Source organism: Oncorhynchus kisutch, linkage group LG16, assembly GCF_002021735.2.
Source record: "Oncorhynchus kisutch isolate 150728-3 linkage group LG16, Okis_V2, whole genome shotgun sequence".
In the NCBI taxonomy this organism is placed as follows: Eukaryota; Metazoa; Chordata; class Actinopteri; order Salmoniformes; family Salmonidae; genus Oncorhynchus; species Oncorhynchus kisutch.
Genome location: NC_034189.2, coordinates 4,385,006 through 4,404,278, shown reverse-complemented (window position 1 = coordinate 4,404,278; position 19,273 = coordinate 4,385,006). Strand labels below are relative to the sequence as shown.

The following is a 19,273-nucleotide window of genomic DNA, read 5'->3' as shown; positions in this document are numbered from 1 at the left end:
CAGTAACAACCGTAACAACAGTAACAACCGTAACAACAGTAACAACAATAACAACAGTAACAACAGTAACCAAGTGTCAAAATAACCATACATTCAACAATAAGCATACAGTAGAGGACATGTGCAGGTTGGTTGGTCTGTCAGACACTGTCCCTCAACTTATGGCAGGCAGCAATGTAGTGCGCTGCCAACCAACAGCTCTATGCCTCCTCCCCCCAACAGGACGGGTAGCCTGTCCTCATCAGAGAGGTCTTTGAAACCTTTAAGGGTTTCAAATTTGGGGAAATGACACTCTCTAATTGTTTTATATTTTTGACATTTTATCAGGAAATGCAGCTCCGTCTCGGGTTCTGCTGTGGTGCAGTGGTTGCACAGCCTTTCCTCTACAGGGAGCCAGGTTCTGTTGTTGTGCAGTGGTTGCACAGCCTTTCCTCTACAGGGAGCCAGGTTCTGCTGTGGTGCAGTGGTTGCACAGCCTTTCCTCTACAGGGAGACAGGTTCTGCTGTTGTGCAGTGGTTGCACAGCCTTTCCTCTACAGGGAGACAGGTTTTCATGTGTCTACCCTTCTCAATGGCAAGGCTGTGCTCACTGAGCCTGTACTTTATCAAGGTTTTGATGTTGATCAGTAACCATGGTCAAATAGTTAGCCACGGTGTGCTATCGATTTAGGGCCAGATAGCAGTGCTTTGTGTTTGTGTTTCCCAATAAGCAATGTAGTTTTGTTTTGACTGTGTTGTTTTATTCTGATTGATTGGATGTTCTGGTCCTGAGGCTTCAGTGTGTTAGTAGAACAGGTTAGTGAACTCAGGACCAGCTGGATGAGGGGACTGAGGCTTCAGTGTGTTAGTAGAACAGGTTAGTGAACTCAGGACCAGCTGGATGAGGGGACTGAGGCTTCAGTGTGTTAGTAGAACAGGTTAGTGAACTCAGGACCAGCTGGATGAGGGGACTGAGGCTTCAGTGTGTTAGTAGAACAGGTTAGTGAACTCAGGACCAGCTGGATGAGGGGACTGAGGCTTCAGTGTGTTAGTAGAACAGGTTAGTGAACTCAGGACCAGCTGGATGAGGGGACTGAGGCTTCAGTGTGTTAGTAGAACAGGTTAGTGAACTCAGGACCAGCTGGATGAGGGGACTGAGGCTTCAGTGTGTTAGTAGAACAGGTTAGTGAACTCAGGACCAGCTGGATGAGGGGACTGAGGCTTCAGTGTGTTAGTAGAACAGGTTTGTGAACTCAGGACCAGCTGGATGAGGGGACTGAGGTTTCAGTGTGTTAGTAGAACAGGTTAGTGAACTCAGCTACAGGACCAGCTGGATGAGGGGACTGAGGCTTCAGTGTGTTAGTAGAACAGGTTAGTGAACTCAGGACCAGCTGGATGAGGGGACTGAGGCTTCAGTGTGTTAGTAGAACAGGTTAGTGAACTCAGGACCAGCTGGATGAGGGGACTGAGGCTTCAGTGTGTTAGTAGAACAGGTTTGTGAACTCAGGACCAGCTGGATGAGGGGACTGAGGTTTCAGTGTGTTAGTAGAACAGGTTAGTGAACTCAGCTACAGGACCAGCTGGATGAGGGGACTGAGGCTTCAGTGTGTTAGTAGAACAGGTTAGTGAACTCAGGACCAGCTGGATGAGGGGACTGAGGCTTCAGTGTGTTAGTAGAACAGGTTAGTGAACTCAGGACCAGCTGGATGAGGGGACTGAGGCTTCAGTGTGTTAGTAGAACAGGTTAGTGAACTCAGGACCAGCTGGATGAGGGGACTGAGGCTTCAGTGTGTTAGTAGAACAGGTTAGTGAACTCAGGACCAGCTGGATGAGGGGACTGAGGCTTCAGTGTGTTAGTAGAACAGGTTAGTGAACTCAGGACCAGCTGGATGAGGGGACTGAGGCTTCAGTGTGTTAGTAGAACAGGTTAGTGAACTCAGGACCAGCTGGATGAGGGGACTGAGGCTTCAGTGTGTTAGTAGAACAGGTTAGTGAACTCAGGACCAGCTGGATGAGGGGACTGAGGCTTCAGTGTGTTAGTAGAACAGGTTAGTGAACTCAGGACCAGCTGGATGAGGGGACTGAGGCTTCAGTGTGTTAGTAGAACAGGTTAGTGAACTCAGGACCAGCTGGATGAGGGGACTGAGGCTTCAGTGTGTTAGTAGAACAGGTTTGTGAACTCAGGACCAGCTGGATGAGGGGACTGAGGTTTCAGTGTGTTAGTAGAACAGGTTAGTGAACTCAGCTACAGGACCAGCTGGATGAGGGGACTGAGGCTTCAGTGTGTTAGTAGAACAGGTTAGTGAACTCAGGACCAGCTGGATGAGGGGACTGAGGCTTCAGTGTGTTAGTAGAACAGGTTAGTGAACTCAGGACCAGCTGGATGAGGGGACTGAGGCTTCAGTGTGTTAGTAGAACAGGTTAGTGAACTCAGGACCAGCTGGATGAGGGGACTGAGGCTTCAGTGTGTTAGTAGAACAGGTTAGTGAACTCAGGACCAGCTGGATGAGGGGACTGAGGCTTCAGTGTGGTAGTAGAACAGGTTAGTGAACTCAGGACCAGCTGGATGAGGGGACTGAGGCTTCAGTGTGTTAGTAGAACAGGTTAGTGAACTCAGGACCAGCTGGATGAGGGGACTGAGGCTTCAGTGTGTTAGTAGAACAGGTTAGTGAACTCAGGACCAGCTGGATGAGGGGACTGAGGCTTCAGTGTGTTAGTAGAACAGGTTAGTGAACTCAGGACCAGCTGGATGAGGGGACTGAGGCTTCAGTGTGTTAGTAGAACAGGTTAGTGAACTCAGGACCAGCTGGATGAGGGGACTGAGGCTTCAGTGTGTTAGTAGAACAGGTTAGTGAACTCAGGACCAGCTGGATGAGGGGACTGAGGCTTCAGTGTGGTAGTAGAACAGGTTAGTGAACTCAGGACCAGCTGGATGAGGGGACTGAGGCTTCAGTGTGTTAGTAGAACAGGTTAGTGAACTCAGGACCAGCTGGATGAGGGGACTGAGGCTTCAGTGTGTTAGTAGAACAGGTTTGTGAACTCAGCCCCAGGACCAGCTGGATGTGGGGACTCTTTTCTTTGCTCAGCTCTTGGCATTGCAGGGCTTGGTAATGATATGAGAGGGGGTCACTGTATTTGAGATGTTTCCAAAACTTAATTGCTCTTTTTTGAGTTTTTATTATTAGTGGATATTGGCCTAATTCTGCCCTGCATGCATTGTTTGTAGTTTTCCTCTGAACATGTAGGAGAATCTTACAGAACTCTGCATACAGGTTTTCAATGGGGTGTTTGTCCCATTGGGTGAAATCTTGTTTTTCAAATGGACCCCACACCTCGCTGCCATAAAGTGCAATTGGTTCAATGACACATTCAATTAGTTTTAGCAGGTATTTAAATTTGAATTTGTTTTTTAATGGTGTAGAATGCCCTGTTTACTTTCTCTCTCAGTTCATTCACTGCCTCATTAAGGTGTCCAGTTGAGCTTATTTTTAAACCTCAGTAATTGTAGTGTGTACAGTACTCTATATATTTAAACCTCAGTAATTGTAGTGTGTGCAGTTCTCTATATATTTAAACCTCAGTAATTGTAGTGTGTACAGTACTCTATATATTTAAACCTCAGTAATTGTAGTGTGTGCAGTTCTCTATATATTTAAACCTCAGTAATTGTAGTGTGTACAGTACTCTATATATTTAAACCTCAGTAATTGTAGTGTGTACAGTACTCTATATACACTGCTCAAAAAAACACTTAAACAACACAATGTAACTCCAAGTCAATCACACTTCTGTGAAATCAAACTGTCCACTTAGGAAGCAACACTGATTGACAATACATTTCACATGCTGTTGTGCAAATGGAATAGACAACAGATGGAAATTATAGGCATTTAGCAAGACCCCCCCCCCCCCCCCCCCCCAATAAAGGAGTGGTTCTGCAGGTGGGGACCACAGACCACTTCTCAGTTCCTGTGCTTCCTGGCTGATGTTTTGGTCACTTTTGAATGCTGGCGGTGCTTTCATTCTAGTGGTAGCATGAGACGGAGTCTACAACCCACACAAGTGGTTCAGGTAGTGCAGCTCATCCAGGATGGCACATCAATGTGAGCTGTGGCAAGAAGGTTTGCTGTGCCTTTCAGCGTATTGTCCAGAGCATGGAGGCGCTACCAGGAGACAGGCCAGTACATCAGGAGACATGGAGGAGGCCGTAGGAGGGCAACAACCCAGCAGCAGGACCGCTACCTCCGCCTTTGTGCAAGGAGGGGCAGGAGGAGCACTGTCAGAGCCCTGCAAAATGACCTCCAGCAGGCCACAAATGTGCATGTATCTGCTCAAACGGTGAGAAACAGACTCCATGAGGGTGGTATGAGGGCCCGAAGTCCACAGGTGGGGGTTGTGCTTACAGCCCAACACCGTGCAGGACGTTTGGCATTTGCCAGAGAACACCAAGATTGGCAAATTTGCCTCTGGCGCCCTTTGCTCTTCACAGATGAAAGCAGGTTCACACTGAGCACGTGACAGACGTGACAGAGTCTGGAGACACCGTGGAGGTTTGTTCTGCTGCCTGCAACATCCTCCAGCATGACCGGTTTGGCGGTGGGTCAGTCATGGTGTGGGGTGGCATTTCTTTGGGGGGCCGGACAGCCCTCCGTGTGCTCGCCAGAGGTAGCCTGACTGCCATTAGGTACCGATATGAGATCCTCAGACCCCTTGTGAGACCATATGCTGGTGCGGTTGGCCCTGGGTTCCTCCTAATGCAAGACAATGCTAGACCTCATGTGGCTGGAGTGTGTCAGCAGTTCCTGCAAGAGGAAGGCATTGATGCTATGGACTGGCCCGCCCGTTCCCCAGACCTGAATCCAATTGAGCACATCTGGGACATCATGTCTCGCTCCATCCACCAACGCCACGTTGCACCACAGACTGTCCAGGAGTTAGCGGATGCTTTAGTCCAGGTCTGGGGGGAGATCCCTCAGGAGACCATCCGCCACCTCATCAGGAGCATGCCCAGGCGTTGTAGGGAGGTCATACAGGCACGTGGAGGCCACACACTACTGAGCCTCATTTTGACTTGATTTAAGGACATTACATCAATGTTGGATCAGCCTGTAGTGTGGTTTTCCACTTTAATTTTGAGTGTGACTCCAAATCCAGACCTCCATGGGTTGATAAATTTGATTTCCATTGATCATTTTTGTGTGATTTTGTTGTCAGCACATTCAACTATGTAAAGAAAAAAGTATTTAATAAGAATATTTCATTCATTCAGATCTAGGATGTGTTATTTTAGTGTTCCCTTTATTTTTTTGAGCAGTATATTTAAACCTAAGTAATTGTAGTGTGTACAGTACTCTATATATTTTATACCAATTGAGAACTTTGGTCTAATTCCCTGAGATCTGGATCTTCTCTGGAAAAGCATTATTTTAGTCTTTTTGGGGTTTACTGCCAGGGCCCAGGTCTGGTAGTACTGCTCTAGCAGGTCCAGGCTCTGCTGTAGGCCAGGTGCTGTGGGTGACAGCAGGCATAGGTCATCTGTGAAGAGTAGGCATTTAACCTCTGAATAGTGGCCAATTTGTCTATGTAAATATTGAAGAGTACAGGGCTCAGATCGCAACCCTGGCAAAGGCCCCGCCCCTGGTTAAAGAATTCTGTTATTTTCTTGCCAATTTTAATGCTGCACGTATTTTTTTTGTGGAGTTTTTTGGAGTCTCTCTACGGTCTCTCTCTCTATTGTCTGTCTGTCCTCTGCAAGTTAATGGACCATCTTCTTCTTGTTCTCCAGTGTGAAGACTCCCTCTCGGACCATCACGTACAACACCTCCTTCTCTACTCAGTTCAGATGGGTCCTGAAGAGAACCTTCACTAACCTCATCCTCAACCCTCAGACATCCTTCGCTCAGGTGTGTGGGGGGGAGGGGCGATAGTGTCAACTGTAAAGTTTGGTGGAGGAGGAATAATGGTCTTGGGCTGTTTTTCATGGTTGGGACTTACCTACTTACCCACCCACCTACCCACTTACCTACCTACTTACCCACCCACCTACCCACTTACCTACCTACCTACCTACCTACCCACCCACCTGCCCACCTACCTACCCACCCACCTGCCCACTTACCTACCTACCCACCCACCTGCCCACTTACTTACCTACCCACCTACCCACTTACCTACCCACTTACCTACCCACTTACCTACCCACCTACCGACCCACTTACCTACCGACCCACCTACCCACCCACCTACCCACTTATCTACCCACTTACCTACCTACCAACCTACCCACTTACCAACCTACCCACTTACCAACCTACCCACTTACCAACCTACCCACTTACCATCCTACCCACTTACCAACCTACCCACTTACCAACCTACCCACTTACCAACCTACCCACTCACCTACCTACCTACCCACTTACCTACCCACCTACCCACTTACCTACCCACCTACCCACTTACCTACCTACCCACTTACCTACCCACTTACTTGCCTACCCACTTACTTACCTACCTACCCACCCAACTGCCCACTTACCTACCCACTTACCCACCTACCCACTTACCTACCCACCTACCGACCCACCTACCCACTTACCCACCTACCTACCCACTTACCTACTGACCCACCTACCCACTTACCTACCGACCTACCCACCCACCTACCCACTTATCTACCTACCCACTTACCTACCCACCCACCTACCCACTTATCTACCTACCCACTTACCTACCTACCCACTTACTTGCCTACCCACCTACCTACCTACCTACCTACCCACCCACCTACCTACCCACCTACCTAACTATCTCTCTCATCCAGATTGGAGTGACTGTGTTCCTGGCCCTCATCGTTGGGGCCATATTACCTACCTACCCACCTACCTAACTATCTCTCTCATCCAGATTGGAGTGACTGTGTTCCTGGCCCTCATCGTTGGGGCCATATTACCTACCTACCCACCTACCTATCTCTCTCTCTCATCCAGATTGGAGTGACTGTGTTCCTGGCCCTCATCGTTGGGGCCATATTACCTACCTACCTACCCACCTACCTACCCACCTACCTAACTATCTCTCTCATCCAGATTGGAGTGACTGTGTTCCTGGCCCTCATCGTTGGGGCCATATTACCTACCTACCCACCTACCTAACTATCTCTCTCATCCAGATTGGAGTGACTGTGTTCCTGGCCCTCATCGTTGGGGCCATATTACCTACCTACCCACCTACCTATCTCTCTCTCTCATCCAGATTGGAGTGACTGTTTTCCTGGCCCTCATCGTTGGGGCCATATTACCTACCTACCCACCTACCTACCCATCTCTCTCTCTCTAATCCAGATCGGAGTGACTGTGTTCCTGGCCCTCATCGTTGGGGCCATATTCTTTGGAGTGAAGAATGACCAGAGTGGCTTACAGAACAGGTCTGTGTGTTCGTATTCGTTTAGTGTGTGTGTGTGTGTGTGTGTGTGTGTTTAATATAGTAATATATGCCATTTAGCAGACTCTTTCTTCCATAGCAACCTTTTTCTTATACGTGGCCCCAGCAGGAAGTGGCGGTCAGCTGGTTATTGTCTTGCAAAAGTCTGCCTGTCTCATGGTTAATTGACCGTTAATTAACATAAACACGTGTAGAATCTCCAGGCCTCCAAGCGTACAAGCTACATTTTAAATCCATTATTTATTTTAGGTCTAAAGAAACAAACATTATGATAGGAAGAACATGTATTTCAGAAGAACAGAATATGAGTTTGCTTCTATACTATAGCATAGACTATATAGCCTATAGACTGTAGGCTTGTTCCTTTATCAGACTAGATACTGTATGTTATCTGGCTATGATATAGACTGTAGGCTTGTTCATTTATCAGACTAGATACTGTATGTTATCTGGATATGCTCTATGCTCTATGCTCTATGCTCTATGCTATAGACTGTAGACTGTAGGCTTGTTCATTTATCAGACTAGATACTGTATGTTATCTGGATATGCTCTATGCTCTATGCTCTATGCTATAGACTGTAGACTGTAGACTGTAGGCTTGTTCATTTATCAGACTAGATACTGTATGTTATCTGGATATGCTCTATGCTCTATGCTCTATGCTCTATGCTCTATGCTATAGACTGTAGGCTTGTTCCTTTATCAGACTAGATACTGTATGTTATCTGGCTATGCTCTATGCTCTATGCTCTATGCTATAGACTGTAGGCTTGTTCATTTATCAGACTAGATACTGTATGGTATCTGGCTATGCTCTATGCTCTATGCTCTATGCTATAGACTGTAGGCTTGTTCATTTATCAGACTAGATACTGTATGTTATCTGGCTATGCTATAGACTGTAGGCTTGTTCATTTAGCAGACTAGATACTGTATGTTATCTAGCTATACTATAGACAGTAGGCTTGTTCATTTATGAGACTAGATACCTTGTGTTATCTGGCTATGCTCTAGGTTCACGTAGCAGACAAGATATGCTTAAGTCCCATGTCATTATTTTATATTATAGGATTTTATAGTATGAAGAATACAATTTGAAAGGATATTTTTCCCATACCGGAGCGCATATGAAGTGACTACGTTGAGCGTAAAAGTGATGATTTGAAACAGATCGTGTATGCTAGATTTAGAGTTATTTGTCAACTTTATTTTGTGAAGGACACAAACCTTAGAATGCCTTAGAAATCAAAACGCATGATGTGACTTTAGGATATTGATGATCCGAGTGTCGCAAAAACTAAGCTTGCTCTCCCTCCGTTACATGTTCTCAGGCTGCACACGCTATTCTCTCATCAAGTGATCATATTTTCACCCATCAAAACTATTCTCAATTTTAATATTGTATTTACTAATATGTCAAATTAGTTTTAGATTTAGAATGTCCCTTTATCACATGGGCAGGAACAGAGAGGCAAGACAAAGACCCGTCATCAGTATGAACAGGAATGGAGGCCACATTATTTTTTCCCCCACTGATGTCAGGTAGGCTACTCCGGTCATTTCGCTGCGCAACAAGTGATATTCTGTATGCCATGGGCTCTCCAACCCCTGTTTCTGCAGCTACCCAGAGCCTCATTTGCGTAATCGGTTTGGGAACATCGATAGTAAACATATTTTCAAAACGAAACCTTATTTAATTCAAGTGTTTACAAGCCCCTAAATCTGCGCGCTGGAGAAAGGAATAAAGGAGAGAGGGGAGGGGATGGATATTCACAGTAGCAAAAGGTAATATGTCAACTTATTCATTAGGATAAATTCACTATAATTGAGCTATTCGAAATCAAATACAAATTCGGTAGGCTATGTATTGTATAACAGTACAATCATTATTTTATTTTAAATATATTAATATTTTTTGAAGGACAATAGAGCCCTGAGTACCAGGCCATAAGGACCTGATGATCGTTAATGAGTTGGACATAAGAGGAGATTACTGTGAGTCAAGTCATGTAGAATTTGACAACGGTCATGAGTCATGACTGCCAGTGAGACGGTAATAACGTCACCACAACAGCCCTATACAGGAAATTAATTAAGTTGTATGTGTTCCACGATGTGTGTGTTTAATGCGTGTGTTTTAAAGTGTGTGTGTGTTGAACGTGTGTGTGTGTTGAACGTGTGTGTTGTCTCTACCAGGATGGGTGCTCTATTCTTCATCACCACCAATCAGTGTTTCAGTTCCCTGTCTTCTGCTGAGCTCTTCATCACCGAGAGAAAACTGTTCATGTGAGTCTCACACACACACACACACACACACACACACACACACACACACACACACACACACACACACACACACACACACACACACACACACACACACACACACACAGCCAGGTCACCCATGATACAAGTCAGTATTTGACATCCATCCATGTCTGAGATGACGTGGTAACCAGACACTAGGGGAACACTGAGATCTGTTACCTTTAAACAGGTTTCCACTAGGAGAACACTGAGATCTGTTACCTTTAAACAGGTTTCCACTAGGGGAACACTGAGATCTGTTACCATTAAACAGGTTTCCACTAGGGGAACACTGAGATCTGTTACCTTTAAACAGGTTTCCACTAGGGGAACACTGAGATCTGTTACCTTTAAACAGGTTTCCACTGGGGAACACTGAGATCTGTTACCTTTAAACAGGTTTCCACTAGGGGAACACTGAGATCTGTTACCTTTAAACAGGTTTCCACTGGGGAACACTGAGATCTGTTACCTTTAAACAGGTTTCCACTGGGGGAACACTGAGATCTGTTACCTTTATACAGGTTTCCACTGGGGAACACTGAGATCTGTTACCTTTAAACAGGTTTCCACTGGGGAACACTGAGATCTGTTACCTTTAAACAGGTTTCCACTGGGGGAACACTGAGATCTGTTACCTTTAAACAGGTTTCCACTGGGGGAACACTGAGATCTGTTACCTTTAAACAGGTTCCCACTGGGGAACACTGAGATCTGTTACCTTTAAACAGGTTTCCACTAGGAGAACACTGAGATCTGTTACCTTTAAACAGGTTTCCACTGGGGGACAAAGAAGTGTGCTTTTCTTTCAAGGACATGTATAAGTGACACCAAACTTTTGAATGGTAGTGTGCACACACATACTGTACACACACTATACACATTATACACATATACTACACACACACTATGTACACACATACTGGACACACATACAGACATGCACACATGCGCACACACCCTCTCTCTCTCTTTCTCTCTCTCCCTAGTCATGAGTACATTAGTGGTTACTACAGAGTATCAGTCTAACCTCTCTCCTCTCTCTCTGTCTCTCTCTCTCTCTCTCCCTAGTCATGAATACATTAGTGGTTACTACAGAGTATCAGTCTAACCGCTCTCCTCTCTCTCTCTCTCTCTCTGTCTCTCTCTCTCTCTCTCCCTAGTCATGAGTACATCAGTGGTTACTACAGAGTATCAGTCTACTTCCTGTGTAAGATACTCAGTGACATCATCACCTTAAGGACGCTCCCTGCCATCGTCTTCAGCTGTGTGGCTTACTTCATGATTGGTGGGTAGACACAATGAACACTAACCCATGATCGCTGGGTAGACCCTCCACCCTCGTAGACACAATGAACACTAACCCATGATCGCTGGGTAGACCCTCCACCCTCGTAGACACAATGAACACTAACCCATGATCGCTGGGTAGACCCTCCACCCTCGTAGACACAATGAACACTAACCCATGATCGCTGGGTAGACCCTCCACCCTCGTAGACACAATGAACACTAACCCATGATCGCTGGGTAGACCCTCCACCCTCGTAGACACAATGAACACTAACCCATGATCGCTGGGTAGACCCTCCACCCTCGTAGACACAATGAACACTAACCCATGATCGCTGGGTAGACCCTCCACCCTCGTAGACACAATGAACACTAACCCATGATCGCTGGGTAGACCCTCCACCCTCGTAGACACAATGAACACTAACCCATGATCGCTGGGTAGACCCTCCACCCTCGTAGACACAATGAACACTAACCCATGATCGCTGGGTAGACCCTCCACCCTCGTAGACACAATGAACACTAACCCATGATCGCTGGGTAGACCCTCCACCCTCGTAGACACAATGAACACTAACCCATGATCGCTGGGTAGACCCTCCACCCTCGTAGACACAATGAACACTAACCCATGATCGCTGGGTAGACCCTCCACCCTCGTAGACACAATGAACACTAACCCATGATCGCTGGGTAGACCCTCCACCCTCGTAGACACAATGAACACTAACCCATGATCGCTGGGTAGACCCTCCACCCTCGTAGACACAATGAACACTAACCCATGATCGCTGGGTAGACCCTCCACCCTCGTAGACACAATGAACACTAACCCATGATCGCTGGGTAGACCCTCCACCCTCGTAGACACAATGAACACTAACCCATGATCGCTGGGTAGACCCTCCACCCTCGTAGACACAATGAACACTAACCCATGATCGCTGGGTAGACCCTCCACCCTCGTAGACACAATGAACACTAACCCATGATCGCTGGGTAGACCCTTCACAGACATATAATACTAGTCTGTGTGACTATGTTCAGGTCTAGTATTATTGACAATAAATTTCACATGCTGTTGTGCAAATGGAATAGACAACAGGTGGAAATTATAGGCAATTAGCAAGACACCCCCAATAAAGGAGTGGTTCTGCAGGTGGTGACCACAGACCACTTCTCAGTTCCTATGCTTCCTGGCTGATGTTTTGGTCACTTTTGAATGCTGGCGGTGCTTTCACTCTAGTGGTAGCATGAGACGGAGTCTACAACCCACACAAGTGGCTCAGGTAGTGCAGCTCATCCAGGATGGCACATCAATGTGAGCTGTGGCAAGAAGGTTTGCTGTGTCTGTCAGCGTAGTGTCCAGAGCATGGAGGCGTTACCAGGAGACAGGCCAGTACATCAGGAGACGTGGAGGAGGCCGTAGGACGGCAACAACCCAGCAGCAGGACCGCTACCTCCGCCTTTGTGCAAGGAGGAGCAGGAGGAGCACTGCCAGAGCCCAGCAAAATGACCTCCAGCAGCCCACAAATGTGCATGTGTCTGCTCAAACGGTCAGAAACAGACTCCATGAGGGTGGTATGAGGGCCCGACGTCCACAGGTGGGGGTTGTGCTTACAGCCAAACACCGTGCAGGACGTTTGGCATTTGCCAGAGAACACCAAGATTGGCAAATTCGCCACTGGCGCCCTGTGCTCTTCACAGATAAAAGCAGGTTCACACTGAGCACATGTGACAGTCTGGAGACGCCGTGGAGAACGTTCTGCTGCCTGCAACATCCTCCAGCATGACCGGTTTGGCGGTGGGTCAGTCATAGTGTGGGGTGGCATTTCTTTCTTTGGGGGGGCCGCACAGCCCTCCATGTGCTCGCCAGAGGTAGCCTGACTGCCATTAGGTACCGATATGAGATCCTCAGACCCCTTGTGAGACCATATGCTGGTGTGGTTGGCCCTGGCTTCCTCCTAATGCAAGACAATGCTAGACCTCATGTGGCTGGAGTGTCTCAGCAGTTCCTGCAAGAGGAAGGCATTGATGCTATGGACTGGCCCGCCCGTTCCCCAGACCTGAATCCAATTGAGCACATCTGGGACATCATGTCTCGCTCCATCCACCAACGCCACGTTGCACCACAGACTGTCCAGGAGTTGGCGGATGCTTTAGTCCAGGTCATGGAGGAGATCCCTCAGGAGACCATCCGCCACCTCATCAGGAGCATGCCCAGGCCACACACACTACTGAGCCTCATTTTGACTTGTTTTTGAGGACATTACATCAAAGTTGGATCAGCCTGTAGTGTGGCTGTCTCCAAATCCAGACCTCCATGGGTTGATACATTTGATTTCCATTGATATTTTTTGTGATTTTGTTGTCAGCACATTCAACTATGTAAAGAAACAAGTATTTAATAAGAATATTTCTTTCATTCAGATCTAGGATGTGTTATTTTAGTGTTCCCTTTATTTTTTTTGAGCAGTGTATATTTTTTTAACCCTTATTTTACCAGGGAAGTTGACTGAGAACACATTCTCATTTATTCACATCAAATAAAATAAAATGTTATTGGTCACATACACATGTTTATTAGATGTTATTGTGGGTGTAGCGTAATGCTTGTGCTTTTAGCTCCCGACAGTGCAGTAATATCTAACAGTTTCACAACATATACCCAAAATACACGTAAATCTAAGTAAGGAATGGATTAAGAATATATATATATATATATATATATATATATATATATATATATATGTCAGAGTGGCATTGGACTACAATACGGCATATATACATATGAGATGGGTGATGCAATATTTACACACAATTAAAGTGACTAAGATATCGTGGAATAGTATAGAGTACATTTTACACATGAGATGAGTAATGCTGGATACAGAGACATTATTAAAGTGGCTAGTGTTTCATTTCCTTAAAGTGACCAGTGATTCCTAATCTATGTCTATAGGCAGCCGCCTCTGAAGCGCTCGTTATAGCTGTTCAGCAGTCTGATGGCCTTGAGAGAGAGCTTTGCGGTTGTGGGTGGTGCAGTTGCCGTGGTGATACAGGATGCTTTTCAATTGTGTAAAAGTTTGAGGGTTTTAGGTGTTAAGCCAAATTTCTTTATCCTCCAGAGGTGCTGTTGCGCCGTCTGTGTGGGTGGACCATTTCAGATCGTCAGTGATGTGTACGCCAAGGAACTTGAAACTCTCCACCTTCTCTTATACACAGGGGGTACCGGTTAGTTGAGGTAATTTGTACATGTAGGTAGGGGTGAAGGGACTACGCATAGATAAAACAGCAAGTAGCAGCAGTGTACAAAACAAATGGGGGGAGGGTCAATGTAATTTGTCGTGCCCTCTTCACGACTGTCTTGGTGTGTTTGGACCATGATAGATCGTTGGTGATGTGGACACCAAGGAATTTGAAACTCTCGACACGCTCCACTACAGCCCTGTCGATGGTAATGGGGGCCTGTTCGGCCCGCCTTTTCCTGTAGTCCACAATCGGCTCCTTTGTCTTGCTCACATTAAGGGAGATGTTGTTTTCCTGGCACCACACTGCCAGTTCTCTGACCTCCTCCCTATAGGCTGTCTTATCATTGTCGATGATCAGGCCTACCAGTCTTGTGTCATCAGCAAACTTAGTGATGGTGTTGGAGTCGTGTTTGGCCACACAGTCGTAGGTGAACGATTTGAGATTGCGTCATCTGTGGATCTATTGGGACAGTATGCGAATTGGAGTGGCTCTAGCTTATCTGTGAGGATGGTGTTGATGTGAGTCATGATCAGCCTTTCAAAGCACTTCATGGCTACCAAAGTGAGTGCTACGGGGCGTTAATCATTTAGGCAGGTTACCTTCGCTTTCCTGGGCACATGGACTATGGTGGTCTGCTTGAAACATGTAGGTATTGAAAATGTCAGTGAACACACTTGCCAGTTGGTCAGCGCATGCTTTTGAGTACACGTCCTGGTAATCTGTCTGACCCCACGGCTTTGTGAATGTTGACCTGTTTAAAGGTCTTGCTCACATCGGCTACCGAGAGCGTTATCACACAGTCATCCAGAACAGCTGGTGCTCTCATGCATGCTTCAGTGTTGCTTGCTTCGAAGCGAGCATAAAAGGCATGTAGCTCATCTGGTAGGCTCCCGTCACTGGGCAGCTCGCGTCTGGGTTTCCCTTTGTAGTCCGTAATAGTTTTTAAGCTACATCAGACGAGCGTCAGAGCCGGTGTAGTAGGATTCAATCTTAATCCTGTATTGAAAATCCCTCTATATTAACAATAAGATATTACAGTTCATATAGGATAAATCGTAATCGTAGGTCAATGTTGACGAGGACAAGTTTGAATAACAGACTGGAAGCTTCAAAAGGTCAACACTGCTATATTATATTGACTCTTCGCATCAACTTCATGTAATTGTCAATAAAAGCCATTGACACTTATGAAATGCTTGTAATTATACTTCAGTATTCCATAGTAACATCTGACAAAAATATCTAAAGACACTGAGACAACAGACTTTGAAAATTAATATTTGTGTCATTCTCAAAACTTTTGGCCACGACAGTTGATTTTACAGAACTACCTGGGGGATAGTTACAGGGGAGAGGAGGGGGGATGAATGAGCCAAGTTATATGGTCTGATATCACTCTGTTCTGATCTGGTATGTTTCTGTTCTGATCTAGTATATTTCTGTTCTGATCCGGTATTCTATTACTCTGTACTGATTTAGTATATTTCTGATCTGATCTGGTATTATATTACTCTGTTCTGATCTAGCATAATATTTATATGGTCTGATCTAGTATATTTCTGTTCTGATCTAGTATGACATTTCTATATTCTCCAGGGTATAAAGCTACAGTGGAGGCCTTCTTCCTGTTCATGTTGACCGTAGCTCTGGTAGCCTATACAGCTACTGCTATGACCATGGCTATTTCAGCTGACCAGAGTGTTGTGGCAATCGCCAACATCTTCATGACCATAGCCTTCGTCTTCATGATGGTGAGAGCGACAGAGAGAGAGAGACTAAATAATTTGTGATGGTTTGTTTTGGCAATGTTAGCATGTTTTTCCAATGACAATGAAGCCCCTTTGAATTGAGACACACACACACACTAATATAAGATGATTATAAACATGAAAAATTATGTTGCTCTCCTCTTCCTCCTCCTCTCCCCTCATCACCTTTCTCCTCCCTCTCCCCTTCCCCTCTTCCTCTCCCTTTCTCTCCCCTTCCCCTCTTCCCTTTCTCCCCCTCCTCTCCTTACCCCTCATCTTCCCATCCCCTCACTCCTCTCCTCACCCCTCTTCCCCTCCCCTCCTAAATCTCCTCTTTGCTCCCTTCCCCTCCTCCCTCCTCTCCTCACCACTCCCCTCCTAAAATCTCCTATTCGCTCCCTTCCCTCCTCTCCTAAAAATCTCCTCTTCACTCCCTTCCCTCCTCTCCTAAAATCTCCTCTTTGCTCCCTTCCCCTCCTCCCTCCTCTCCTCACCACTCCCCTCCTAAAATCTCCTCTTCGCTCCCTTCCCTCCTCTCCTAAAAATCTCCTCTTCACTCCCTTCCCTCCTCTCCTAAAATCTCCTCTTCGCTCCCTTCCCTCCTCTCCTCCCACCCCTCCTCTTCTCTCCCCTCCCCTCTCCCCTCGCCTCCTCTTTCCCTCCCCTCCCTTATCAGATCTTCTCAGGCCTGTTGGTGAACCTGCCCAGTATTGTTGAGTGGCTAGCCTGGTTCCAGTACCTCAGCATCCCTCGGTATGGACTAACAGCTCTCCAAATTAATGAGTTTGTAGGTCTCCAGTTCTGTGGAGACATTCCCCTCAACGGCACCTTGCCCCCTGGTATGACGTAAGTGATAATATCTCACTATGCCTATTTAAATTATCCATAATTAAGGTGTTTTGTTTGAGGTAGGAACCTTTCTCTCCTGTGTCCAGATGCACGGGGGAAGACTTTCTGAAGAACCAGGGGATCGACTACACCTCGTGGGGGCTGTGGCAGAATCACGTTGCCCTGGCGATCATGACCGTAATCTTCCTGTTGATAGCGTACTTCAAACTACGCTTCATCAAGAAGTTCACATAGAGGTCAGGGGTCACGGGTTAAGCCTATTGTACTCCTTCCCTTGTCCTCCTCTCAAACGAAATGCTGTAATATCCAACTTCCACTGACATGTCAGCGTCCGCAGGACACTTTTTTTAAGGGAGCAAAAATTAGATCGAAGCGGAAGGTGAAATTAGGCATTAGAGGTCATCGTCGCCATCATCATCATCATCATCCGACAGCTATTGTGCCAAACCAATAAATGCAATGATTTCTCTACCAATGTGTCTTATCTACAGATGTTTTAAATCATGTCTCAAGGTGTCTATGTGATTTATTTTTGAACCATTCGTGTTTTTATGATGTGCAATTTGTTAAATGTTTTATTGATGCAACACAACGTGTATTGATGCCTACTGTTGAACAGGGCCCCTAGGACTCTGGACACAAGAAGTTCCCTACGGTTGAACAGGGTCCCTAGGACTCTGGACACAAGAAGTTCCCTACGGTTGAACAGGGTCCCTAGGACTCTGGACACAAGAAGTTCCCTACGGTTGAACAGAGTCCCTAGGACTCTGGACACAAGAAGTTCCCTACGGTTGAACAAGGCCCCTAGGACTCTGGACACAAGAAGTTCCCTACGGTTGAACAGGGCCCCTAGGACTCTGGACACAAGAAGTTCTCTACGGTTGAACAGGGCCACTAGGACTCTGGACACAAGAAGTTCCCTACGGTTGAACAGGGCCCCTAGGACTCTGGACACAAGAAGTTCCCTACGGTTGAACAGGGCCACTAGGACTCTGGATACAAGAAGTTCACTAAAAAGGGACTAGGTTGCCGTTTTGGACACAGTCCTAGACATGTTTCTATTAACGTTTTGTACTCTATAAACACTCCTACACTAACACATGATCGACGGCACAGGAGGCTGGTGAGGGGGAGGACGGTGCATCATAATGGCTGGAATGGAATCAGCCACATGGAAACCACGTGTTTGATACCAACCCCTTAATTCCGTTCCTGCCATAACTATGAGCCAATCCTCCCCACCAGCCACCTGTGATGAACAGTATAACAATGATAATTATGCACAAAAAAAAGAAGAATAAAATTTAATATCAACTTTGTACTTTGTTCTATTTTCTCTCCTGTGTATATTTTAGTATCAACACACACACACACACACACACACACAGACACACAGACACACACACACACAGACACACACACACACACACACACACACACACACACACAACGTTCCCTCATATGAGAAGACGAAGGCTTGTGGCCATGGCAACACAGCGTAAGCATATCAGGTTGTGTGTGTTTGGAAACCCTGTTCCCCTGGGGAGGAGTCATACCCCCTAACCACACCCCCACCACCCTGGGGAGGAGTCATACCCCCTAACCCCACCCCCACCACCCTGGGGAGGAGTCATACCCCCTAACCCCACCCCCACCACCCTGGGGAGGAGTCATACCCCCTAAACCCACCCCCACCACCCTGGGGAGGAGTCATACCCCCTAACCCCACCACCACCACCCTGGGGAGGAGTCATACCCCCTAACCCCACCACCACCACCCTGGGGAGGAGTCATACCCCCTAACCCCACCCCCACCACCCTGGGAGGAGTCACACCCCCTAACCCCACCACCACCCTGGGGAGGAGTCATACCCCTAACCCCACCCCCACCACCCTGGGGAGGAGTCATACCCCCTAACCCCACCCCCACCACCCTGGGGAGGAGTCATACCCCCTAACCCCACCCCCACCACCCTGGGGAGGAGTCACACCCCCTAACCCCACCCCCACCACCCTGGGGAGGAGTCATACCCTCTAACCCCACCCCCACCACCCTGGGGAGGAGTCATACCCCCTAACCCCACCCCCACCCCCCTGGGGAGGAGTCATACCCCCTAACCCCACCCCCACCCCCCTGGGGAGGAGTCATACCCCCTAACCCCACCACCACCACCCCCTGGGGAGGAGTCATACCCCCTAACCCCACCCCCACCACCCTGGGGAGGAGTCACACCCCCTAACCCCACCCCCACCACCCTGGGGAGGAGTCATACCCCCTAACCCCACCCCCACCCCCCTGGGGAGGAGTCATACCCCCTAACCCCACCACAACCCTGGGGAGGAGTCATACCCCCTAACCCCACCACCACCACCCCCTGGGGAGGAGTCATACCCCC

At 47.3% G+C, this 19,273-nt stretch overlaps 1 protein-coding gene across 1 annotated transcript in view; it reads left to right on the top strand.

Moving 5' to 3' along the window:
* Positions 1 to 18,160, top strand: part of LOC109881160 (broad substrate specificity ATP-binding cassette transporter ABCG2) — a 35,837-nt gene extending 17,677 nt beyond the window's left edge. The window contains exons 10-16 of the mRNA XM_031791626.1: positions 5,765 to 5,882; positions 7,323 to 7,405; positions 9,622 to 9,711; positions 10,896 to 11,020; positions 15,877 to 16,031; positions 16,705 to 16,874; positions 16,964 to 18,160. Coding sequence (XP_031647486.1) covers positions 5,765 to 5,882; positions 7,323 to 7,405; positions 9,622 to 9,711; positions 10,896 to 11,020; positions 15,877 to 16,031; positions 16,705 to 16,874; positions 16,964 to 17,111 — 889 coding nt within the window. The 3' untranslated portion in view covers positions 17,112 to 18,160. The remainder of the gene's footprint in view (positions 1 to 5,764; positions 5,883 to 7,322; positions 7,406 to 9,621; positions 9,712 to 10,895; positions 11,021 to 15,876; positions 16,032 to 16,704; positions 16,875 to 16,963) is intronic.
* The last annotated feature ends 1,113 nt before the right edge of the window (positions 18,161 to 19,273 follow it).